Source organism: Arachis ipaensis, chromosome B6 (assembly GCF_059453495.1).
Source record: "Arachis ipaensis isolate K30076 ecotype BB chromosome B6, ASM5945349v1, whole genome shotgun sequence".
NCBI classification, from domain to species: Eukaryota; Viridiplantae; Streptophyta; class Magnoliopsida; order Fabales; family Fabaceae; genus Arachis; species Arachis ipaensis.
In genome coordinates, this window is record NC_142441.1 from 12,334,424 (window position 1) to 12,361,567 (window position 27,144).

At 34.3% G+C, this 27,144-nt stretch overlaps 3 protein-coding genes and 1 non-coding gene across 4 annotated transcripts; 1 reads left to right on the forward strand and 3 right to left on the reverse strand.

Moving 5' to 3' along the window:
• Positions 1–16,647: 16,647 nt before the first annotated feature.
• On the forward strand, positions 16,648–21,572 carry LOC107645975 (putative receptor-like protein kinase At5g18500). The gene is made up of 8 exons (XM_016350142.3): positions 16,648–17,161; positions 17,308–18,004; positions 18,104–18,208; positions 18,362–18,484; positions 19,281–19,451; positions 19,565–19,694; positions 20,495–20,707; positions 21,097–21,572. Exons 2-8 carry the CDS (start codon positions 17,331–17,333, stop codon positions 21,193–21,195), a joined length of 1,515 nt encoding a protein of 504 aa, XP_016205628.1. The 5' UTR covers positions 16,648–17,161; positions 17,308–17,330; the 3' UTR covers positions 21,196–21,572.
• A 164-nt stretch (positions 21,573–21,736) lies between these two features.
• LOC107645976 (S-adenosylmethionine synthase 1) lies at positions 21,737–24,085 on the reverse strand. Its single transcript, XM_016350143.3, has 2 exons — positions 23,913–24,085; positions 21,737–23,136 (listed from the first exon to the last, which is right to left on the reverse strand). Exon 2 carries the CDS (start codon positions 23,117–23,119, stop codon positions 21,938–21,940), a length of 1,182 nt encoding a protein of 393 aa, XP_016205629.1. The 5' UTR covers positions 23,120–23,136; positions 23,913–24,085; the 3' UTR covers positions 21,737–21,937.
• A 44-nt stretch (positions 24,086–24,129) lies between these two features.
• Positions 24,130–24,202, reverse strand: TRNAF-GAA (transfer RNA phenylalanine (anticodon GAA)). Its single transcript has one exon. It is a non-coding gene; the product is annotated as a tRNA-Phe (tRNA).
• Positions 24,203–26,246: 2,044 nt separating this feature from the next.
• Positions 26,247–26,712, reverse strand: LOC110263162 (uncharacterized). Its single transcript, XM_021103978.2, has 2 exons — positions 26,474–26,712; positions 26,247–26,385 (listed from the first exon to the last, which is right to left on the reverse strand). Exons 1-2 carry the CDS (start codon positions 26,690–26,692, stop codon positions 26,287–26,289), a joined length of 318 nt encoding a protein of 105 aa, XP_020959637.1. The 5' UTR covers positions 26,693–26,712; the 3' UTR covers positions 26,247–26,286.
• Positions 26,713–27,144: the final 432 nt, after the last annotated feature.

The following is a 27,144-nucleotide window of genomic DNA, read 5'->3' on the forward strand; positions in this document are numbered from 1 at the left end:
CGGATCCCACAGCCCCACCCCACCCATTCCAATTCCCCATTCCTTCCCCAGTTTAAAATCTCTACTAGTTCTCTACCCTGGCGGGAACCTGTTTATCGTTTTTCTTCACTTGTTATTGAGCCTGTAATAATTTAAATTGGGCTACTGGCCACTGGGAATGGATGCCAATAAGGCCCAATTAAAGGATCTTTTTTATTTTTAACTTCTTTTTTTAATAATTCAACTCAAATATCTCAAGTTCTAATTTAAATATCTCAAATTCTAACATAATAATTTATTAAAAAAATATTAAAAAAATTGGTTCAAAATTAATATTTTAGTCCAAAAATCAGTTTTATTTTTAATTAAAAAAATCTACCTAGACCAAAATATAAAATAAAATAAAAAAAAACGTGCTTCCCTAAAACATTTAGCCAGAAGAACTTCCGTATAACAGGTTTGACTTCCATTTTTGATATTTCTATATATTTGATATATAATTGAAACACTCCTAATCTAGAACAACTTCCTGAAGAAGGGAGGAAAAAAAAGAGAAAATTCTTATTATAACAATGATGATTGTATTGAAAACAAACATTAAAATTATATATTCCCAAATTATTTTATACATATAAATAAGCATAAGATAGTGTAAAATAATTTTATACTATAAAATGATAAATCAGGCAGTTACATATTATGATTTCAACGCTTTCGGGGACTTACATTGCCTAAAATATAAATTGAATGAACTTTTTCTATCTAATAATTGTATGTTTGATCAAAAATTTAAGAAGAAATAATTATTTGGAAAATAAACGTTAACAGAACACTAGCATTAATTACTCTATATTTCTACTACTCTCACCTACCGTCGGCGTCAATAAATTGCAAGTCACTAATTTGTACTCTCAAGTCCGAATTAGTGGATTGTTAGTTACATGAATCATGACAAATATGCATCATTTCATGGGGAAAATTAGACACGATATATAAGTCAAATACCTACCATATATATGGCTGGTACCTTGGACAATGCTGCATTAACCCCATAATATGCCTTGGATTAATACACATGCCAACATAAAGTATACATCATCTTCACATCAATCCAAGCCTAGAAGCTTCCTAAGCCAAGCAATTTCGACCATTCAAGTCCAATCCATTTCGAACGCCATGAAGCACGCACAATTTTTGGAACCTCATATACATAATCCGTTAATCATCAGTTAGTTGCTAGTCACTATTATACTAATTAAATTATTTGGCATATGACTAATTGCAAGAAATGTATTGTCTTAATTTTTTCTCGAATAATATTGTTAAATGTAAATTTTTTTATCGTATAATATCTTTTTGCAAATGTTTTAATTTTTCTATGTAAAAAAATGTACGATAAGAATTCATACCTTATAATATCATTTGAAAGAAAAATTGAATTTAGAATATTTATATTTTGATTGCATTCATAACCTGCTTTATATTTGAACATTATATTTCAAATCAAACTTGTTAGGGTTTCCTTTTCAATTGAAAGGAATACTAGACCACCCACTCTACATTATTTCCGTCTTTAGTTGATCACATAGTGCTTGTTATTATGACCAGCCATTAACTTTCTGGTTGATGCTCTCAAAGCGTTCTTGGTCCATGATTGTCATATATAACTTTCATCACCAATTTAATTCATTTATCGTGAAGGAACTAAAATTTGGTTTGGTCAAATTTGATGAAGAGGTATTTATATTTTTGAAAAATATTAATTTTTTATTTTGTGTTTGATAAATTAAAAAAATTATGTATTTATGTTTGCAATTTTAAAAGATAAAGATATTTTTAAAAATATCCAATGTAATGAAGTTTTTTAAAATTAACTTGTACTTATTAAAATTAAAAAATATAATATAATTTTATTCATTAATTAATTTTTAAATTTAATTTTTATATGTAATATTTTTTAATTTTAAAAGTTATTTGATCAAATATAATTGCTATTGCTTGTAGTTTTTAAAAGTTACTTTTTAATTTTATTTATCAAATATAAATATTATAATTTTTAAAAAATTATATTTTAAAAGTTAATTTTTATAAATTACTTTTATTAAAATAAATATTTTACTAGACCAAGCTTAATTAAATTAGCTAGGTTTATCTTCTTCCCACCCTAATTGAGATTGAGAAAAACCATTTGGCCAATTTGTAACATTGTGTTGCTTGATATTTTTGGCTTATTGATTAACCAATTAGGGTCATGTTACTCGCATAAAAATATATCAAAATCAGTTTTAATGTGTTTATATATATTTTTATATATTAAATTATTGCATTTTATATAATTTTATATATTAATTTATATATTTTTAATTAAATAATCATGCACCAAAAATAATAAAATTTGCCATAACTGAATAATAAATTTTACAATAGATTAATAATTGAATTTATTCACAGTAATATAATTAATTTTTTTTTATAAAATGTCAAAAACGCATTTTTATACACGATGACTAATTGGTGGTAGGAGTGTTCATGGTCGGGTGAAATCAGGTTTGATGTGATCTAGATTCGACTCGAAATATATACCGGACCTATTTGTTAGACCCGAACTCGACCTTAGATCCGATGAAACCTACACATTTTCGGGTCACGATTATACGGGGTAAAAACCGAGTGAAAATCGGGCCGTTAACATTACCTTCTTGTAAGCTAGCATGTGAAAATATCCAAATTTTCAAGACTCCAACCATTATTTGACATGGTAAAATTCACTTAGAAAAATATAACAAGAACCAACCATTCTCTAAAATTAAAGCATAACCACAATCAATACTAATATTGTCTAATAACACTAAATATTTACATCAATACAAATAACACAATATTATGCATTAGTCTAGTTAGTTGTATGCATTTAAAACATCAAACATTAACTTATAGTCTTATAATGACTAATAACACAAAATATTAAGGTTTACAATACTTAATTTCACATAAGAAGAGTCATCATCCATCACTAATAACACAAAATATTAATTGTGTATGATGATCGGGCCACCGGGCCGAATTCGGGTGATCCGAGCTATGGTCCAGATCCGGCTCGAAATAATGACTGGGTCTATTTTTAAGACCCTTATCCAGCTCTAAACCCGATAAAATCACACCAAATTAGCCCCTAAAATATTCGAGGCCGGACTGGATCTTCAAGTCGGACCGGACCATGTACAACCCTAATTGGTGGTTAAAATTTTGTATGTAGATAATAGTAATATCCTACCCATTTATAAAGGAAAGAAAGAAATTGTGATTTTTTGGCAATAAAAAATGAGTTCTACTAAGTGGACAACGAAGAATACGAACAAGGGGAATAATGAATTGCATTCTAAGTCTACTAAAACAAAAAATATTCCATCTCATTTATTCATCACAATTTTAGTCTCTCACCTTTCACCCTTTCTCTTATTTTACCGCAGTCGTTTCACTCCCATTCCTTGTCGCGCCGTTACTAACATAGCTGACTGCTGCCGCCACCGTCTGAAGAAGCAACGTGCCGCATCGCTGTTACACCTTCTTCTCCCATGCGTCGCTCCACTTCTATGCTCCCTGCAACCGCCGTCGCTGCTGCATCTTCTTCTTTCTTGTGTCATGTCCCCTGCTCTTGATATCGCCACTACACCTTCTTCTCCTATGTGTCGTGTCGCCTCTGTTCTCTCTGCAAGCTGCATGCCTTCTTTTCCCTTCCGTGATGTCGCATTATTGCCGAGCCAAAGGCCTTGTTTCACCGCTACTCCAACGCTGCACCTCTACCCTTGCACTATTCCGCTGCGTCGTGTGTTCGCCACTTCCATCATGTGTCGCTTTGCTTCGTTCACCCAAGTGGTATGACCTAAATAAACATCCACATCTTAGTGAAAAGAACCATCCACATACATAGTAAAATGAAGGATTAAGTATAATTTTAGTTCCTAAGGTATAGGCCAAAAAAAATTTTCATCCCTAACCTTTTTTTGCATACAAAATCGTCCCTAAGGTTTAGCTAAGTTTTAAAACCATCCTTCGAACTAAAATACCCTTATCCTTCTTCATCATCATACTCATTTTTATTCTTCTTTCTCTTCTCCATCACAGCAGATCTCTTCTTCTTTATTTTCTTCGTCGTCAAAGAATCAGGGACAACAACAATGAAGTAGAAACAAAAAAAGAAAAGAACAACAACAATTCATTTCAACTAGAAGCAACAGCAGAAGAGAATAAGAAAAGAGAAACCATCACCATCTCTCTCAACTTCGAAAAACAACAACAAAGAAGCAGAACAAACAGAAGAGACATAATCAGAAGAAATATAAAATTAATCATTTTCTTTCCCTATTTTTCTTCTCTATTCAGAATCAGAAGAAACAAAAGCAGAACAACAATGAAATCAAAATAAAATCACAATCAACAACAACAATAGAATCAGGATTAGAATCAATGTAATTAATAAAATCAACAAATCAACAATGTAATTAACCAAAGAAACAAAAGTAGAATCAACAATGTAATTAATAAAATCAACAAATTAGAAGTAGAATTGGAACCCTAGAGAGGAGCAACGGTGACTGGCGAGGAGTAGCAATAACTGGCGAGAAATAGCGGCGAGGAGCAGAGCAACGACGACATCCGAGGAGGAGGAGGAGCATGGCGACGCAGCGAACGGAGCACGGTGATGCGGCGAACTAGCGAAAAGGAGCAGCGATGGCGGCAAAACTCCTCTCCTACCTTCAGCTCGCGCACCCCCCCCTCTCTCTCTCTCTCTCTCTCTCTCTCTCTCTCTCTCTCTCTCTCTCTCTCTCTCTCTCTCTCTCTCTCTCTCTCTCTCTCTCTCTCTCTCTCTCTTCGCGATCAGCGACGGTGGCGGATCTAGCGATGACGGAGCAGCTCAGAACGGCAACGACGATGCGGCTCAACGGTGGCGACGAGCTCAATACCACGACAGCGGCCTCCCTTCTCCTTTCTTATACCTTGCGTGATTCTTCCCCCCTTTAACCCGTTTTCTTTCCTTTTTTATTTTATAATTTTTTTAGTTAGAGATAATTTAGTAATAAAAATTAAAATTTTGGTAAAAATGACGATTTTAAAACTAAGTTAAATTTTATGTATGATTTTGTATAAAAAAAGGTTTGGGACGAAAAAATTTTTCGACATATATCTTAGGGACTAAAATGGTACTTAACCCTAAAATGAACATCCTGCGGAGCATGTGCATGCAGAATTAAGTAAATCAAGTAAAATGCCAATGTTATACCCAAATAAACATCCTCTTTAGAATGAAAAGAACCATCCACATACATTGTAAAATAAACATTCGACTTAGTTGATAAAAAATAAGTAACGAGACTGCAGCTGCAGGGGCACCCGGGTCGCGATACAGTAGCGGCGGTGGCACAAAATTTCGAGAGAGCGGTAATGATAAAAAAAATGATTCAAAATTATGATTAAACCTAATTAATTCAAAATTTAATTTTTAAAATTAAAATTAATTTTTTTCAACCTATTGCTTATGTTGTTCAAAAAAAATATTATTTCCTTATACTTTCTCATAAAAAATAGAGCAAATGCTACATAGTCAGTAAATAATTAAATATTATTATTTTTTGTCAGTAATAATTTACATCTATATTTACAGAAATTTTATACACAACAAATATATAGTTTGTATTTATATTTAGCAGAGTTTACACACATGAATCAATACAATTTATACTCGTATTATTTAAAATGTACACACAAAAATTAATAAAATTTATTTATTAAAAACAATTTAATATTTATACTGATCAAATGATGACTAAAAATACAAAAAATTGTTAGTCTCTAAAAAATATAATATTATATTAAAAATTAATTATCAAATTAGTTATTATATATTTATGTATAATATATTATTTTACATATTTTTATATATATATATATATATTCTAAATTAATAACTTGTTAGTAATTTTTTTATGTATATATAACATAGTTATTTAACATTATTGAAATTAAACTAGCTAGTAGAGTAACGTTAAAGTTTAAGTTGTATATAATAGTATCTTTCATCAAATCGAAATTTATCTAGGGTGTTTATGAATGGATCCAATTTGGATATTTGTGGTATTTATTTGAATCTGATTTATAAAGTTATCGGATTCAATCTGCACACTAATTGTTAGAGAATCATTAGCATCAATTAGAATCAATTAGTATCGTCTATATTTATGTATATTAATTATAGGATTCTATGCCTTTATTACTCTGATTCATTTAGCACCTATAAATAGCTCTTGTATATTGTACTTTTCACCACAACTTAATAATACACCTTTCAGATTACTCTTTCAGTCTCTTGTTTCTAACTTGGTATCAAGAGCTTAGGTTCTTTTTTTTTTCAATGAATATTAGTTCATAGCCTCATTGTTTTTATTCCTTTCCGGCAGTGTTCTTTGGCCTCTTTTTTCGTTCTCTTCTCGACGCTTTGGTTCGTCACCCCCGTAACCATCTTGTTCGCCTTGTCGCCGTGATCACAACGCAACCAGACCCGCCGCCATCCGCCGCCGGACGCGCCGCCACGCGCCGCCGAAAGTCGCTGCCACGACCAGGTTGTTCTTCCTTCCAGCTTCCACCCGTGCCTCTTTGCTCTCGATTTTTGCTTTGTTTCTGACGCTTTGGTTCGTTACCTCCAGCATCATTGTGTTCTCCTCTTCATCGGCTTTCCAACGCCACCGAGATCGCCGCCATCAGCCTCTGGACGCGCCGTCACGCGCCGCCGGAATCCTGCTGCCCGCCTCCCGAGTTTCTCCTTCAGAAGGTTCAGCAGCCGTTGGATCCGCGATCCAATCGGACGATCATCGCGTTGCCACGTGTCGTGCTGCAGCTCCCTTGCCCGACCCGCGCACGCCCGCACCGACCCGTGCCCGCCCGGTCCGCCCCGACCCGCGCCTCCACCTGGATGCCAGCGTGGTTATCTCCCTCCTCTCAAGTGATGCCACGTGTCCTTGAGTTGCTGACGTGGCGCTGACGTGGCAGACAAGTGGACCCTCCCTAAGATTTTTTGGTGAGCTCTTTCCGATTTTGCCATCCGTTTCCTCATTTTCTGCTCCAAAATTGCAGTTTTTCTCTCCTCTCCTTGTTCTCTATGACTACTTTTATGGAAAAGTCAGATGTTTTTGCTGCCACAGACAGAAAAGGGGCCTTCTGTCGAAATTGTAACCGTTTCGGGCACCCGTTCTCCAGCTGTCCCTCTGTTGAATGTCGCACATGCCACCAGAAAGGGCATATTAGCTACCATTGTTCACAGTTGTTCTGCCGTTATTGCAAGCTCTCGGGACATTTGCTTACTACCTGTCCTACTCGTCCACCACGTCCTGCGCCTGCTTCTGCTGTTGCTGCTACTACTGAACCTACCACTGTCTCTCTATCTGATATTGCATCTCTTCTACAGCGTCTTCTCTCTGTTTCTGGTAATACCCCTGCTGCTTTATCGAGCCCTCCAGGTACTTCTAAATGGTACTTTGACTCGGGTTGCTCTAATCACATGTCTCCGTTGCGTAATATTTTCTCGTCCATGTCTGCAACTACAAATGGACCTTCTGTCAATACTGCAAATGGCTCCCTCTTGCATGCAACACACAAGGGTTCTATATCTCAGTCATCTCTTAATCTTCCTGATACTTACTACATTCCCAAATTAAACTTCAATCTTATTTCTGTTGGTCAACTTGTTGATCTGGGTTTTAACGTCACCTTTTCTGTTTCTGGTTGTCGTGTACAGGATCCTCGGACGGGACAGATCATCGGGACTGGACGTATCGGAAGGTTGTTTGAACTCGAAAGTCTTCATATTCCTCCTGTACCAAATCTCTGTGCTGCTTCTTCTCCCTCTACCCTTCACTTATGGCATCAACGTCTTGCCCACACCTCCTTAGGAAAACTGCGTCCTCTTGTATCTCAGGGTGTTTTAGGTCAGGTTCCGAATGAATCTTTTGACTGCATTTCTTGCCAAACTGCCAAACAACCTGCTTTATCTTTTCACAATAATTCGTCTATTGCTTGCTCTCCTTTTGATCTCATTCACTCTGATGTTTGGGGCCCCGCTCCCACTGCCTCTATGGGCGGAGCTCGATACTTTGTCGTTTTCATTGATGATTATTCCCGTTTTACTTGGGTTTATTTGATGACTAATCGCCATGAGTTACCTCAGATCTATATCAACTTTGCTACTATGATTAAAACTCAGTTTTCCAAGGCCATTAAGGTTTTCCGACGTGATAATGCTATGGAATACCGTGATTCCAAACTCTTAGCCTTTCTTGCAGAACAGGGTACTCTGTCTGAGTTTTCTTGTCCTGGTACATCTCAACAAAATGGTAGAGCTGAACGCAAACACCGTCACATTCTTGACTCCGTCCGTGCAATGCTCCTTTCCTCTTCGTGTCCTGAGCGTACTTGGGGTGAAGCTGTTCTTACTGCTGTTCATGTTATCAATAGACTCCCTTCTTCTGTTCTTGGTAATGTTACTCCCTTTGAGCGTCTTTATCATACCCCCCCAGATTACAGTTCTCTTCGAGTTTTCGGTTGTGTATGCTTTGTTCTTCTTCAGCCTCATGAACATAGTAAACTTGAACCTCGGGCTCGTATGTGTTGTTTTCTTGGTTATGGCACTGAACACAAGGGTTATCGTTGTTGGGATCCTCTTTCTAAACGTATTCGTATATCTCGTCATGTGGTCTTTTGGGAGCACCACATGTTTTCTCGGTTCTCATCCTTTGAGTCGATTCCTACTACTCAGTCACCTTTGTTTACTAATCCCAATGTTGATCTTTTTCCTAGTGATGATTCTACAGGTTCTATCTCGAGTGACTCTCCACAGCCTCCTGTTCCTCCGCCTTCTCCATCTCCCGATGATTCCAGACCGGACGATGATCCTGCTCCTACCGTCATGCCTCCTCCTCCCGCTCGTTCTTCTAGGGTAAGGAATCCACCTCCTCATCTTCTTGATTACCATTGTTTTTCTACTATTCTTCATCAACATGAACCTAAGACATTCAGAGAAGCCTCCTCAAACCCAAATTGGCAACAAACAATGCAAGAAGAATTACAGGCACTTGAAAAAGCACATACTTGGGATCTGGTTGATCCTCCTTCTGATCAGGAAGTTGTGGGCAGTAGATGGGTATACAAGATCAAGACTCGCTCTGATGGCTCTATTGACCGTTATAAGGCCCACTTGGTTGCTCAAGGTTGTACGCAAGAGTATGGTATTGATTATGAAGAGACTTTTGCCCCTATCGCTCGCCTTACGTCTGTTCGAGCTCTTTTTGCCATTGCCGCGGTTAAAAAATGGTCTCTCAGTCAAATGGATGTGAAGAATGCATTTCTTAATGGGGATTTGAAAAAGACAGTCTATATGAAACCCCCTCCGGGATATCCTTGTCCTTCTGATAAGGTTTGTCTCCTTCGCAAGGCACTTTATGGACTTAAGCAAGCTCCTCGTGAATGGTTTGACAAGTTCAGCACTACCATATGCAGTCTTGGTTTCACTTCTAGCCCTCATGAGAATGCGCTCTTCATTCGTAAAAGCGAACGTGGGGTTGTTCTTCTACTTTTGTATGTTGATGATATGATAATCACTGGGGATGATGTTGATGGTATCTCTGCTCTCAAGGCCTCACTTCACCGTACCTTTGAGATGAAAGATCTTGGTTCTCTCAGCTATTTTCTTGGTCTCGAGGTCATCTCCACCGATGATGGCATCTATCTCTCTCAGGCTAAGTATGCTTCAGATCTTCTTGCTCGTGCTGGGATTACAGATAGTCGCACTGAGTCTACTCCTCTTGAGCCTAATGTTCGATTTACCCCTATGGATGGCACTGTTTTGGATAATCCGACTCTCTATCGACAGTTAGTTGGCGGTCTGGTCTACTTTACTGTCACCCGACCGGACATCGCCTATCCGGTTCATGTACTTAGCCAGTTCTTGTCAGCTCCTCGTACTACTCACTATGCGGCAGTTTTACGCATTCTTCGCTACATCAAAGGCACTTTCTTTCATGGTCTTTATTTTTCTGCCCATTCCTCTTTGTCTCTTCAGGCTTACTCCGATGCTGATTGGGCTGGTGATCCCACTGATCGTCGTTCTACTACTGGTTACTGTTTGTTTCTTGGCGACGCTCTCATTTCTTGGCGTGCTAAGAAGCAAACGTTCACTGCTCGCTCAAGCACAGAAGCTGAGTACCGTGCCCTCGCTGACACCACTGCTGAAGTTGTCTCGGTTCGTTTGCTTCTCGAAGATTTGGGTGCTCCTCAGTCGTCCCCTACTGATGTTTTTTGTGATAACCACAGTGCTATTCAGATCGCCATAATGATGTCTTTCATGAACGCACCAAACACATTGAGCTTGATTGTCACTTTGTTCGGCAACGTATCCTTATTGATGCTATTCGTCTCATTGCTGTTGGAACACTAGATCAGACTGCTGATATCTTCACGAAAGCTCATCACCCGACTCGTTTCCGGACTTTGTTATCCAAACTCAAGTTGGTATCCTTGGCTCCCACTTGAGTTTGAGGGGGGATGTTAGAGAATCATTAGCATCAATTAGAATCAATTAGTATCGTCTATATTTATGTATATTAATTATAGGATTCTATGCCTTTATTACTCTGATTCATTTAGCACCTATAAATAGCTCTTGTATATTGTACTTTTCACCACAACTCAATAATACACCTTTCAGATTACTCTCTCAGTCTCTTGTTTCTAACACTAATCAAATCAAATAATTGTAGATTTTAAGTTAGTATTTGCATATCTGCATATCCGCAAAAATAAATAAACAAATAGATAAATATTTTTTTATATTTTATTTCAAGTAATAATTATTATATATATTGTTTTATTTTATTTTTATTATTTAAAAAACATATATTTAATAATATTTTAAAAATAAATATATTTAAAAGATTAAAAAAATGAATTTTCATTAATATTTTTTAATAAAAATAAATAATTTAAAATATTATTTTATTTTGTGACATATCTAATATCCAATCTCTTTTGCAAATTGAATGAGATGTTAAGTTAAAAACTGCAGATATTAAATTCAATTGGATAATTTTTAATCAATTTGCGTTCACCCATAAATTTATCAAGTGAATAATTATTTGATAAGATATTGATAATTTAATTTAGATTATTACCTGCTTATGTGCGTGATTTTATGTAGTTTACCCGGCAGAATAAGTTAATGCATTCATGTCCTTAAATGTTGTCCATATTTCGTGCTAAACTTACGTAAACTATCGATACCTAGCTATTTTTTTATAGTATTTTTTAATTTATAAATTAAAAACTAATTCATTACGAATTTAAGTTTTATTTAAAAATTTTACTGTAACTAATAGATCATTATATATTATATACATAAGATAAAAATCAAATTTTCAACACTTATTTATATAAATTAAACTTGACCAATTTAAATCGATTACGTAACTAGTATTCTATTAAGTATTAACCTAATAAGCAGAGAATATATACATACAAAAACAATAAAAAAATGTTTCAAAACCAAAATTTAGAAATCAAAGAGAATGATAATGCTTTTTTGCTTTTGTTTATATTCATTAATTACCGTGGGAAATAAATATATAATATTAAATATAATAATTTAAGAATATAATTATGGATATTATATTACATTAAACAAAATAATTTTATATTATTATCTAATTATCTTTCTAGCATCACTGAATATTTATTATTTTATGTATAATATATATAATTACATACTTATTATTGCATCTAATATTATTTATGCATTTATTCCTACAGTAATTAATTAATACAATTGAAAGAAAAAAAAAAAACAAATTATAACTACCTATGCCTCTAAAACTTTGCCTCCCAAACACATTTTTTTTAGAATTATTCTTCTCATACAAGTTATTTACACATACAAGTTCATACAAGTTATTTATATTGTATTATTTAAAAATTTTTGGTGTATGTGTATTAATAAATTTTGTATAATTTAAAACTCTTCCTCTTCTTTCTTGCATTATAAAAGTGAATTTTATTGAGTTAGGATTAACTTGTATAAACTCTTGTATGCCAAAAAGACTTGTATGTGTAGCAGATCTCTTTTTTTTAATGGAGGTTAGGATTTTTCTGTTTTTCGGTAGGCAAAATTTGCATTTGACGCTAACGAATAATTGAAAGATATATATATTGTGTGTGTGTGTCTGTTTTTCCCTGCAATTCAGGCCAAGTTACATTTTTATGTTACAGTCACATCGTATAGTTTGTATTGATTTTTCCTTTCGGATTGAGGTGGGGATCGGATGGAAGTTTAATTTGCAAAGTTGCAAAAACAATAATAATGGCTGACCTAAAAGTTGTAGCAGTGCGCTCATGATGCAATGTTGAAATATCTCGTTAGTGCCAAACTTTAGAGGGTATAGGTATAGGACCTTCCATTTATTTCTTTACTTTTCTTGCATGGTTGGTGCCTCAACTAGATCATTCAAGATTTTATAACCATACGGTTTATTTACATTTTATTGCCTTAGTCACACTTTTACTTTTCCTTTTTTCTACCCCCCCCCCCCCTCTTTTCTCCCCCCTCCCCCGGTCTTCTCTCTTCTCCAACCTATGTATGTGCTAACACAATTTCAGAGAAACATTTCTCTAAACATGTAAATGGGAGTACTGTATTGTATGCTATTCTTGCATGTAAAGCAAAGTTCTTCTTTTCCTTTAAAGAAATAGCTAATTATGGCATATTAAAAAGGTTAATTAGTATATAGACTTATTTCTTAAACAAAAAGGCGAAAGGTAAAAACGTTCTTAAATAAGGACGTTAGATCTTGTTCATTGACTAGATTGTTATGTATTAGATTTTTGATTGGTGATATAGATTAAAAGTGGTTATTATTAAAAAAAATTATTATATTCTTAAAATTATTACTTTAGATTTGGCACTGATCTTTTAATTTGTTTAAAATTTCATTTTTTTAACAAAAAATTGTTAGAGAATTGTTCTATTTTTTATTATTAGCTCACATTTTTTAAAGCATATTTTTTAATTGCAACTAAATAAATAACTTAAAAAAAAGTTATTTTTACTGTCTTTATATAAGTGGTGTCTAAATAAAAAAATATAGAAAGAACTAATTTAGTTAGTTAGTATTAGCTATTTTTTTAAAAATTAAATTTTTTTGGAAATTTTATAATTTAAAATTTATAATTTAAGATAAATATAATAATTTTAAAAAGATTAATTGGTATTGATTAAAAAAATTAACTCCTTAACATTTTTTCTTAAATATATAATGAATGTTACAGTTAAATAACCGTCTTTTTGTTCAAATTGGAATTTGCTTAATCAATACTAAAATGAATCCTTACATTAAATAATTATAATATATTGGACTATGTTATGCATGGATACATTAAAATTAATTATCAAAATTAGTCGTTAAATCGAATAAAACATAACACATATTAAAATATAAATATATATTAAAAATAAATAAAAATACATATATTTATAATAACGACGGATTTTAGTGTATATGTACCAATAATATTTTTATAATATATTAGTTGGCGAACGAGCAGTTGCTTCGCGAGTATTGACCACATAATTAGTATGGACTGTAGACACTTCGCGTGAAATAATTTATGATCTTATTACTCCACCTTTCAACCAAATTATATATCTATATCCATACATATATACTACTGTTTAGTTCACATGAAGCTCATACAGTCATGCCCAATCGAACCATTTCGTTTCTACCTTTTCATTTGTGCCATCTATGCGCAAGTATTTTTCCATCTATCTACCAGGCATATCTATAAAGTTATCGTAAGAACGAATAAATGATTACATGAAAAATATATTATTTTATGTAAATAATTAATAATTTAAGTTTAATTTATATGAATCAATATTTGCAATTAACCGTCTAATATTTTTTGTCCAGTAGTCTAGTATTATTTTTTTAGTTAATATTTTTAAATATTATTGACTAATTATTAGTCAAAAACAATAAATTTTACTTATTTTATAGCATTGGTCTATTTTTTTTTTTTCAGGTATGGGAAAATTGTTGTCTGTAAAAACTTTCCATGCGTTGGATTAGGCGAGGAAATTAGATCAGACGGTCAGGGTATCTATATTAGTCATCATTTATAAATTATAATGCAAAGAAATAATGTGTATTTGTCTTGATAGATATCATCATGTAAAAGAACCGCATCTTCGGTGAAGGGCTACCCTTTAGCCTAACAATTGGAAACAGATAAGTTTGTAAGCACATCATTATTAGAATTGAAAAGTTTGGCCTTCTCTCAGTGTATGCCCTAAAAAGAGAAGGCATCACGAGCATAATAAGTTAATAACAGTGTCTATTATTTCCTTCTTCTGTACATCTTTAGAGAAAATTAAAAAAAAAAAATTGATGTATTTATGTTTAATTTTAATTATAAAATATATATATAGTTAAAATTAATAATTAGAAGTTTAAAACAATTAAAAAATAAATATTTTTTATGGTAAAAATTCAAGTAAAATTAATTTTATGTAAAATTAATAGTTAAAAATCATTAAATAATTTAATATATTTGACTAAATTATCATTTAACAATTCCTAATTATTAATTTTATATAAAATTAATTAACTTTATATAAAATAAACTGCACTTGAATTTTTATTTCAGTTACATGTATGTGAATCACTTCCTATAGTATTATAGCTGGCATGAATTTGTAAAGGTCAATCATCCGATTCCTTGAGGCATCTAAGGGAGAATGCGCACTCGACTTGAAAGCTAATAATTGGTCAAACGCATTACGCATCCAAAAATTAATGGTGGTCCCTCAAACATCTATGTTTTAGAACTGAGATTAGATGCTAAGGATGATCGAGAAAGATGAATATTTATGAGACATGACAATTGAAAAACTTAGAAAACACGAGGTATTTTAAAATCTAAAAACGATAAGTGGAACATGAAAATTTGAGTTTTCAAAAAGTATTATTCTCTTGGTTCCTGATGTTGAAAAATGATCGAAGAATGAGTTGCTACGATAGATGGAAAAAGTTTTTCAGTAAAAAATGAAAAATATTATATATATATATATATATATATATATATATATATATATATTTTTTTTTTAAATTTACGTTATACTATTAACTTTTTATCTAATTTTACATTTTATCAAAGAAATTCCTTTGAGGAAAGAATGGTCAGATATACCATCTGTACTGTCTTATCAGGGAATGTTATTAGGATAAATATCTTCACACGCTTCATATAGTGGAATATGAACGATAGAGTTAAAGATTTGCTAATGTAAAAGATCAAATTGAATTATTGATACGTGGTTTGCGTGAAATTAATTATGGCAAACTATACGCGTATGACCCTCCAGTTAATTATGTGTCTCATGTGATGTTGTTTTAGATTCAGTCATTTGGCACCTGATAGTTTGATGATTGGTTTCACGTTCTCAAGGGGAAAACATTGTTTAATGAATGAAATAAAGAATTTTAAATCATCAAGCGTTATTGCCAAGGTTTTTTTTTTTAATTCTTTTTGTCTTTAATTTTATTCTTTGAAAAAGAAACTACTTACCTTTCTAAAATTAAGATATATGCAATTTATATATTGGTGGCCCGTGAACTATCTTTCGTACTTATAGCCGTGACAAATATCTAAAAGCAAATTAAATTGATTATATAATTATATTAAAGAAATATCAAAATTCAAAATCAACTATTAAAATTAATTATTGAAATATAATACATATTAAAATATAAAATATATATTAAAAATAAATTAAATTATATATATATTTATTTATTTATAAATAAATATATAATAACTAATTTTAATATGTAAATAACGTTTTTAATAATCATATATAACCTCTTCTTAATAACTTTTGTCCATAGTACATCATGGCAAGCATTCAAAAATTAAAGAAATCTAAACACATGCTAGAGCATATTTAAACATAAAATAATAACACTATATTTTTCTTTCAATAACATCTTTTAATTTGATAAATCAATAATTAATTTCACTATAAATTTAAGTTCTGATTAAAAGATTTATTATTGATTAATAAATTATTATATACATAAAATAAATTTTAAATTTTTAATATTTATTTAATAAAAATGAGAAAACTAACTACTAAATTAATATTTAAAGTGGTCATTAAATTTGTAGTTAAGTCTCAATGTTATCTCTAAACTTAAAATTATTTTTGTCCTTCAACTTAATAACGGTCATTCTGATATACTTTTTGAGTGAGGACAAAATAATGAAAATTACATTGAAAGTCATGCTGGATAATGTTTTATTTTTGACATCAAAATAGAATATAAACTACATCGTTTAAGGTATTTTGAAGGATTTTAATATATTAGAGTTAAAATTCTTTAAAATACTCTCAAAAATGTAGTTTATGTTCTATTTGAACTTAAAAATAAAAATGACTATTTTTCAAACCTCCATTCAACAATGTCATTATTTTGCCATTGAAAAAATTTTAAAAATAACAATTGTTAAATTAAGAGACAAATTTAAAACAATTTTAAGTTTAAAGATGACATTAAGTTGGACTACAACTTCAGGAATCACTTTCAATATTAACTTTGGAATTAATTAAGGAGAATGAGCCACGTTGATAGATGATGATTAGGAAAATCCCAAGAATGATTATGTTATTTGCCAAACACAAGCAAAGACATATAAATATGCAATGTGAGTTCTGATTCTGAATTGAATTGTAAGAGTCCATCACCTACCACTGATAACTCCATCCCTTCCTCTCTCACCCTTCACGCGCATTTCCATCTTACTACTCTCATCACCTTTCTCTCTTTCTCCCTTTCGGATAGCTCCATCTCATCTTAGATTTGCGAATTGCAATCACACACACATTTCCCTTAATTCCCACTTGGATTTTTCACCCTTCACCTACTACTTCTATATAGCTTGCTTTTTCTCACACCTCACTAGATTCGGGCTAAAGATCTTTGCTTTTCACTTTTTCACCCAGCTAACTTGTCATGGGGTTTGTTCTGAGATCTGGGTTCCGAGTGTTCTCCTTCTGAATGACTTCTGTCTGGCCTTTCTAGATAAGGTATCATGAGTAACACTCTTACTGGTTTATGCTTTATACCCTTATAGGGTGTTGGTGGAATTCTGTTTTTAATCTTATGTTTGTGCTGACCATGTGTTTGATGAAATGTCCGGTTATGTAATTCTTTGGTTATTACTTTCTTTTAGGTATCGACAAGGCCTGACAGGAGATGGGTGGTAATCTTAATGCTGAATTATCCAAGAAAACTCCATTTCTTGGCCTCAAGGTTTGGGAAATAGTTGGAGTTGTGGTTGGATTGTCTATTATTATGATCCTCTCCTTGCTCTCACTGTGTCTTACCTCAAGGAAGAAATCTAGAAAATCCAATGATAAGAACATTCCTGTTAGTCAGATACCAACTGTCTCAAAGGAAATCAAGGAAGTGCGGGTTGAGCAAGTATCACCGAATGGGTTTGCTTCCCATGATGGAATACTTCTTACCATTCATGACAAAACCGACGACAAAGAATCAGACAAGGTCATGGTTCATTTAGGTGTGGGGAAGATGAAGAATAATGGGGGTAGTAGCAGCCAATTAGGCTCATTTCATCCCATAGAGAAAGATGGAGGTGGGTCACTTTCTGGAGAAGATGGTAGCTTCGGCACGGTTGCGGTGCACAACCACTCTTCTTCTTACCCTATAACAGCTCCTTCGCCTCTGTCTGGCCTCCCAGAGTTCTCTCACTTGGGCTGGGGTCACTGGTTTACCTTGAGGGATCTTGAACTTGCTACGAACCGTTTTTCCAAAGACAATGTCATCGGTGAAGGTGGTTATGGAGTTGTTTACCGTGGACAGTTGATCAACGGGACACCGGTGGCAGTTAAAAAGATACTCAACAACATGTGAGTTCCAATACAATGTCCATGGTAGATACTTTACTTGCTTTGTTATTGTTCCTCTCAGTTATGTTGGAGTTTAACTCCTAAGTTTCTTTTTTACAGTGGTCAAGCTGAGAAAGAATTTAGAGTGGAAGTTGAAGCCATTGGACATGTCCGGCACAAAAACTTGGTTCGCCTTTTGGGGTACTGCATTGAAGGGACTCACAGGTACCTCAATTCTCATTTACAAAACAGTTCTGTAACAACATATATGATCTCAAATTTCCATCTAGATGAACAAAAGATTATATATTAGAACCTGCTACATGATGGCGAGTTCAGTCCCGGATTCGCTGAGTATATAATATGGTATATTTTCAGGATGTTAGTCTATGAGTATGTGAATAATGGAAACTTGGAGCAATGGCTTCATGGAGGTATGCGTCACCATGGATATCTTACCTGGGAAGCGCGTATCAAGATTCTCCTTGGCACGGCCAAAGCGTGAGTCTCTGCATCTATGCATCTAGCATTCTTAGTTGCTTGTGTGTTTGGATTAAAGTTTACACACGGAAGTTTGCATGTGAACTTGATTTTGATGATAAGTAAATTAGTGTTAATGTGATTTATGTGTAACAATTTTTATATTCAAATGAATTATAGTAAAATAAATATTGTGTGGATTACACTATTTAAAATCATTTTTGGATAAAAAATTACTGAAAGAGACATAAATTTAAATAACTTTTTTATATTATCCTATCATTTTATTTTAGATATATACATAAGAATGTTAGTTTTGCATTTTTTCAATATTTGTTTTACATCATACTCTTTTTCTAGTACTCTTGATAGTCTTATTTGGGCTATAATTTTTCACTAATTACGATTCTATTATTACTTATAATTAATTTTTTAGTTAATTCATCCTTCTAATAAGAGCAATAATTCATATTATAAAAAAATTGTAATAATAAATAGTACAAATTACAATGACAAATTTTACAAAGCCAAACAAAAAAATAAAATTCATACTTATAACTCTTTATTACTTTATGATTATTTTTTTTATTTAATTTACCCTTTATAGTGGGATTAATAGTTTGTACGGTGAATTGTTCTTTGTGCCTCCCTGTAAAGAAGAGAATAAAGGATAGGGTTGGGAAAAAAAAATTTCTCAACTAATAGTCCAACGGTAAGAAGTGTAATATCACGTCTGCTCTCAGAGCAAAAGAAAATAGTAAAATAAAAAATTGAAGTTTTCCAAACACTAAACTAAACACATCTATACTTGTTTCAGGCTTGCATATTTGCATGAAGCAATTGAGCCAAAGGTGGTACACCGAGATATAAAGTCAAGTAATATATTAATTGATGATGATTTCAATGCCAAGGTTTCTGATTTTGGCCTGGCAAAGTTATTGGGTGCTGGAAAGAGTCATGTCACAACACGAGTTATGGGAACCTTTGGGTTAGTACTTTTGCTGTCCTATTTAATGGAAACTTTCAAGTGTTCATTATTGATAAACCTTTTAAGAGGAAAAATATGTTCTTATATTTGCTTTTGCTCTAAATATTTCACAGGTATGTGGCTCCTGAATATGCAAATACTGGCCTTCTTAATGAAAAGAGTGATGTTTATAGCTTTGGTGTTTTGCTACTGGAAGCAATTACCGGAAGAGATCCAGTAGACTATGGACGCCCAACACATGAAGTGAGTAACTTTCTATTTTGGGCACTAAACACAGCTTGATATGTGTGTTTGTTTTCACCAATGTACTAAATAATCCTGAACGGTTTAGCTGTAAGTTTGATCCATGGAGAATGACGATAATTTGGAACATAAACAATTGTGTTGTATATATGCTGTTAATTCTGATATATAACACTTATGCCCTCTGTCTGCCAACTTGACGGGTAAAACTTGACGGATATGAAAAACATAGCTTGTAGCGTTCTGTTTTTGGTTGTCTGATCCATGCTGACCCGCCGAATGACTGATGTATGGTCTCTAATTATTTTCTATTGTGAAAACAAAAGCCAATCATTGGGACATTAGGATTGAAGATTAGTTGATTGCTTGTTAGAACAGAAATAGGAGTGGGTGAATCTTTACTTCTTAGTGGATCCCTGCAGAAAGAGTAAACACCAATAGCACGAACATTCTGAAAAGGCGATACTAATTATATTGTTTGCATGTTCTTCATAATTGTTGCTGGTGTTCTACTACTACTGCTATTATTATTTAGAACTCTGCTATAAAAATAACAGCAAGATTTGTTACCCTTCCCCTTAAACCTTATCACAAGCTTGAAAATTTACACTCCCAACATGATACACTGTTGGTGTCCCTATGAATTTGGATAAAATTTGAGAGTTCATGATCCATCCAGTTTAACTAATTTCTTGATTATTAACAAGAATATTTCATGTGCTTCTGTATACTTATTTCTATATTTACCCATGGTTGAGAATTTTGACTGACTAATCCCATGAAACTGCAACGGTTTTCAGGTGAATCTGGTTGATTGGCTGAAGATGATGGTTGGAAACAGGAGATCAGAAGAAGTGATGGATCCAAACATTGAGACAAAACCATCAATCAGAGCTTTAAAACGGGCACTCTTAACTGCTTTAAGATGCTTGGATCCAGATTCTGAGAAAAGGCCCAAGATGAGCCAAGTTGTGCGTATGCTGGAGTCAGAAGAATACCCTTTAGCAAGAGAGGTTCGTTTTCCCACTCCCAGTTGTCATGAGTCATTATTAAATTCCCTAGTCTTTTGTTTTTTTATTTTTAAATCTTTTTCCTCAGTAGTTTGTCGTCAACTTACTGGTTCCCTCTATTTCCATGAATTTTCTCATTCCTGCTTATTTTCCCCTTATTAAGTTAAAACTAGTCAAAAGCTTGCTAGTTTTTTGTGCCTACTGCCAAGCCAGCCTAGAGTGTGGCCTGTTAAGGAGTCATGAAACTGGTCAAGTATTATTCATTGTAACATGTGCTAGGAAAGTGTATTGGATCAATAAAGTAGTTAAAGGTTGTACTTTTGATGGTTTTATTAAGAGATGCTATTGGTGACACATTGTTTGATGCCATGCGTCGTTTGGATAATGTCCAGGACCGGAGGAACAGAAGAAACCGAGGGGAAAGTGGTGATATTGATTCCCAAAAGGATTATTCTGACACAGACAAGAGTGAGATTCAAGGTTCTAGATAAAAGGGAGCAGAGAAAGTGTAACAGCAGACATGACTGAAAAAACACAAGGTTCTTTCAGAGGATGTGTGGTTGGTTATTGGGATGGGATGCGTAAAGTGGTAGGTTCTTTTTTTTTTTCGCTTGGAGAGTTTTAACCCTTTAGATCCTTGGATTTGCTTCCTATGATGGGCAATGCAGAGGGGTCGGTATATATTTATTTTGATTATTTTCCCTTATTTTTTAAATTTAATTTATCTTTTTTGTTGGTCTCCTTTTGTTTGTAGAATAGATAGATGTTTGTGTATGAAGGGAAAGTGGGTTGTAATGGAAAAGAAGATTATGAACCCAAGATATTGGGGGTGTGTACATAAATGGTTATCTTTCCAATATTTCTTCCATGCTGTTGAGAAAAGATCAATTTATCCTAAGCCAAATAAAGATAAAAAGAAAGATCAGTTTATGATTTTGGGCAAGTCCCTTGGTAGAGAATTTTTTAGGTCAAATCATTGGAGACCCTTCTTCAGTTGCCCAAGTCTATCGGCAGTAAGTCTGAACAAGTAACTTAGACACAAAACACATTAATATTTCACACTCAAAACATAAAATATTTAACAGCTCTTAGTTTCTACTTACTAGAAATTACTCAGCTCAATTCTCATATATGTAGAAAAGAAGTAAGAACCAGTGGATATACTTTGACTATCGCAAAGGGAAAACAAACCAAGCAGCTAATGATATCACTGTATTGGTAACACAAGCTTATTTATTCTTGGGGCTTCTCCCAGTGGAGAGGCTTCACAATCTCCCATGTGAAATCAGGGTCATCTCTTCCAAAATGTCCATAAGCAGCAGTCTTCAAGAACCTGCCATTCCCACCCCTCTTGAGGTCCAAATCATTGGAAATCATTCCAGGCCTAAAGTCAAAGTTCTCCTTCACAATCTTCAGAATCTCCCTGTCTGGAACCTTCCCTGTCCCATAAGTGTCAATAAACACAGATAATGGGTCAGGAACACCAATTGCATATGAAATTTGCACAATGCACCTTCTTGCAATTCCACTGGCCACAATACTCTTTGCAGCCTGTCTAGCAATATAGGCTCCACTCCTATCCACCTTGGTGGGGTCCTTCCCAGAGAAGGCACCGCCACCATGTGCTCCCCAACCACCATATGTGTCGACAATGATTTTGCGCCCAGTGAGGCCGGCATCACCATGCGGGCCGCCAATCACGAACCGGCCAGACGGGTTGAGATGGAAAATGGTCTTCTCATCCAAGTACTTCTCAGGTATCACATGCTTAATTACATGCTCTTTGAGGTCAGCAGCAATTTCATCATTGGTAACAGTTTCATCATGCTGCGTGGAAATCAGAACAGTGTGGACACGGACCGGGACCATTGCGCCATTGTCATTGTAGTATTCCACAGTAACTTGTGTTTTCCCATCAGGTCTCAACCAAGTGCAGGTCCCATTCTTGCGCACCTCGGTGAGGCGAGCACCGAGCTGGGTAGCGAGTACATGACTGAGAGGCATAAATTCTGGTGTCTCGTCCGTGGCATAGCCAAACATGTGACCCTGATCACCTGCACCAATCTCCTCCGGCCGCTTTGTGAGGTTGCCATGGACACCCTGTGCAATATCAGGGCTTTGCTGCTCCAGGTAAACCAATACATTGCAATTGTCTGCATCAAGGCCAACATCATCGGACACAAAGCCTATACCGCGGCACGTGTCGCGAACAATCTTCTCATAGTCCACATTGGCTTTGGTGGTAATCTCTCCAAAGACCATGACCAAGTTGGTCTTTGTGCAGGTCTCACAGGCAACCTTGCTTTCTGGATCTTGCTCTAGGCAGGCATCAAGGACTGCATCAGAAATCTGGTCACAAAGCTTATCAGGGTGACCCTCATTCACTGACTCAGAAGTGAAGAGGAAGGTATCCATGATCCAAAAGCCCCAAGCTACAAGAAAGAAAAAGAACACAATTAAACATATAGCATATGCTTCATGCTAAACATTTTTGTTGAGTCTCGGAATAAAAAGATTAAAAAGCGTTAAAGCAGGGGTGTCATGTTCAAAATCTGAATAAAGGGCACAGAACACAACATGATACAAGCTTGTTTAGGATATAACTGGGTAAACATGCCGAGGGAACAAGCTCTATATGCTATATTCCATTCCGGAATAAATATAAAAATAAAGTCGTCACTGTAGCAGAAGAATATAGTCATATAGAGATGTTGGTTCAAAGAATAACAGCATGAAGATAAGTTCTTCACATCCGAGAAATAAAAAAGTTTTTCTAATCATTTTTTTATTAAAAGGAAAAAAAAAAAAAAGAAAGACAAAAACGGTATACAAATTATAATATATTGGTACAACTGGAACACCGACTAAATCACTTGATCAAATCCAAAATAAGCATACAACCAGAGAAAAAATCACGAGATATCTGAAAATTTTTTACAGTTTATTTAATTTCTTTACGGGACATAAAATCAAACAAAAAATGGTTGATGGAGAAAATCGGCTGCAATAAGAGTCGTAGCAAATAACTAAGATGTACAAACAACTCAAGCAAGAGCAAGATTCACTTCAATCAGTGAATCAGCACAACTTTTATCAAATAAATGGGAAAAAAAAGGGGAAGTAAAAAATCATAACTAAAGAGTTTAAAGTGTAAGCTAGATGGTTGCATGAGTTGTGAGAAACATGAAAGAAGTTGAAACACACCAACCTTAACTAGATAGAACCTTTAAACGTGTTGACCAGAGAGTATGGAGACCACACCACCTTCTGAGCCTAACTGAGTTCTAAGAAGAGGATTCAGGTTTGGCAGTAGACCCTTCTTCCCACACCTTCTATAGTTCACAATGGCACATGTCGTAGCTTAGTTATGACACGTATTCTGGAAAAGGTGGAACGATGTGAAAAGGGTTAAAAAAGATTAAAAATGCAGTGAGCGTGGATCGAACACGCGACCTTCAGATCTTCAGTCTGACGCTCTCCCAACTGAGCTATCCCCGCAATTGATATTTTATAATTGATGTTATAAATTATAAAACTTTAAAATTTTAAACAATAATATTCTAAAAAGTTAGTGGTGTATGGTTTAGTTTGCACTGACTTTTTAAATATTTATTTAAAAATTAATTTTGTATTTAAATAAAAAATATATGTAATGTTTTTTTTAATAGACAATTTATCTTTTAAAATTTCTTTTCTTTTTTTAAAAAATAATATATTACTTGCAAAATTTTGTATTTTGCCTTTTTGGACATTTTGTATTTTACTTAAAAAAAAAAAACATCACTTTAAAATACTTTACTAAACCAAACCTTACCCATTTTCACTAAAAATAATAAAATATAGTGATTGATTACTTTTCTTCCTTACATCATAGCTATCGCATTTAAGCTAAAATGCACACAGCTAACTAAGGAAAAAATTATTTTCCAATTCGTTTATTAAAGAAGTTTTTCACTGTTAAAATAACATTTTATGAGATAAATTTAATAAAGGTAAAACAAGAGTTAATAGTCAAAATCATCCTTAAAAAATATTTCGATTTCTATTTTCGTCTCCAAAAGATAAAATTAATTAAAAGCGTATTCGAAAGTTATCGATGTTGATCAAGTTCGTCCTTCCGTCATCTCAGTTGCTGAGGTGTGTAACGTTTGCTGAGTTAGAACGTTAAGTTCCAGCGTGGCATAGACCAAAACGACGTAGTGTCAATCCTCCACCCTCAAAACTATGGAACGACGTCAATTATGGTCTAGAATGAGATTTTCAAACATTTCTCCCATCACCTGCTCTCATAACAACCCTCTTCTACTTTCGCTCCAAAAACCCCTTGTCTCCTCTCTACTATGTGACTCTCTGCCGTGAGACACTTGCCTATGATCAGAACCTCCTTGTGTATTTGATGAGCTGTATGCGTATCGACATTTGTGGAAGAGTTGGCGCTACTACAGTGGAAAGTTGGAGGAGCTCGCGGAGAACTTACGCTGTTGGAGGAAGAAACAGTAACTGCCACAGGGTAAGATTTAATTTTTTTGACCGTTTTTGTTGATTTTGCAGTGTTGGTATGTGTTGGTTTATGTTGACACAGTTCTAAGAACCATTTTGTTAGACTAGGGTTTGGAGTTGACGTTGCTAGACAAGCTATGATATTAGGAAGAACATGTTTTGTATGCGGTTGCTGTTACGGATTTCGTGGTTATTATGCCGTGAGTTATTTTGGTGTTGGTCTTAGTCGAGGGTTTGTGATGATTATGAGTATGTTATTTGCTGTGTGTTTACATGCAGTTGTTAGTCTGAAGTTGTTTCATATTTTGATGTTGATTAAATTTTTTTTTATTTTTGCTTTTGTAGATGGAGGGTCCTCCTATAATATTTGTATTTCACCATCGTGAAAAATTTTAGAAGGACGAGGGTGAAAATCTGTACTATGAGTCCGATCACATAGAGGTGTTAATGGGAGTTGACAGTGACACACCTGATGTATTTTTTGTGAAGGGTTACTTTAAGGAACTGGGATATGTTGAGGCTAGGGAATGTTAGTGGAAATCTCCAGGAGTTTCCCTTGAATCTGAGCTGAGGAGGCTGGCCACAGATCATGATTTGATTGCAATGGTCAAGGATTGCAGGAGGAACTTCAATTTGATCAACCTATATTTCGAGCATGGTGTTTCAGAGTCATTTCTAGTTGATGGAAGGAAGAAGATGTGGAAAAGAAATAAGCTATTCCAAACCAAGAAACATCACTCTCAACCCACCAAGCTACCATCCCATCCAAAAGCATGATCTCAATCCTCGAAGGCCTCAGCTGATGGTACCAGATTATCCTCTCAACTCTTAAAGTTGCCTTCTCATTCATAAGTCACATCATCATTACATATCAAATAGTTCAATCTCAAAGCTCTAACAACACCTCTAAAGCACAACAACATAACACTCCATCTGTAGCTTTATTTGGAGATTGATGTGAACAAAAGTGATGCACAAATGACAGTAGCCACAATAATTACAGCTGAGATGTACATTATTAGCATCTTCATTGCTTTAACTTCACCCTCCAAGCTACCCAATCTCCATGACATATTCAATCTTCATTCATCATAGTCACCACCAACCTCTGCATCAGTTTCTGTCTCTGCTGCATACCCATCATCATCAACCCACCTAAAGAAGTTGCAGTGGCTTCCCTTCTGAATATTTAAAAAAAAATCAATTTCAACTGTCCGACAAAAATAGACATAGGAAAATGGAAAACAAAATTAATTTATCCTAACTCACCAGGTGTCTTGCACAAGTGTGGAACAACCTATCTGGATTCTCTCTTGTACCAGATTTCTTGATCGTTGTCTTCAACCCGCAAAAGCATGTCTGGTCCTTGATATTCCTCCTCCGTCGCATAGAAGAGTTGGAACCATGGCTACCAATAGACTGAGACGGCAAGTCACCGCTGCGACTTTCACTCATCATAACAGCGACTGAACAAACATACATGGTCATCTACTACGAGAATCACGCACATTTATGCTTCCGATTGGGGTTAGATTAGGGTTGTAACATTAGGACTAATTTGAGCTAAATAAACAAACATATCTGCTCAGCATTAACGTTAGCCATGCTGGAGTGTGCCACGCTGGAACTTAACATTCCAACTCAGAAAACGTTACACACCTCAGCAACTGAGATGACGGAAGGACAAACTCGATCAACGTCAGTAATTTTCGGAGACGCTTTTGATTAATTTTATCTTTCGGGGACGAAAATAGAGATCGAGGTATCTTTTAGGGATAATTTTGACTATTAACTCGGTAAAACAAATTTAGATGCCTAGCTCACCTGTTTTTCCATTTCTAATTTGTTAATGTGAACATAAGGTCAATTGAAATCATAAATGCTTATTCTTTTTAGAATAATACTACGCATTCAAATTTTTTTGTTAACCAAGTTTATCG

What these genes read in the sequence shown, in the direction of transcription:
- LOC107645975 (XM_016350142.3), top strand. Translation starts at nt 17,331, where the DNA reads ATGGGTGGTAATCTTAATGCTGAATTATCCAAGAAAACTCCATTTCTT. An exon ending in TGCATTGAAGGGACTCACAG is followed by an intron (nt 18,209 to 18,361) that starts GTACCTCAATTC and finishes GTATATTTTCAG; the next exon opens with GATGTTAGTCTATGAGTATG. An exon ending in CGAGTTATGGGAACCTTTGG is followed by an intron (nt 19,452 to 19,564) that starts GTTAGTACTTTT and finishes AATATTTCACAG; the next exon opens with GTATGTGGCTCCTGAATATG.
- LOC107645976 (XM_016350143.3), bottom strand. Translation starts at nt 23,119, where the DNA reads ATGGATACCTTCCTCTTCACTTCTGAGTCAGTGAATGAGGGTCACCCT.
- LOC110263162 (XM_021103978.2), bottom strand. Translation starts at nt 26,692, where the DNA reads ATGACCATGTATGTTTGTTCAGTCGCTGTTATGATGAGTGAAAGTCGC. An exon ending in ACACTTGTGCAAGACACCTG is followed by an intron (nt 26,386 to 26,473) that starts GTGAGTTAGGAT and finishes TTAAATATTCAG; the next exon opens with AAGGGAAGCCACTGCAACTT.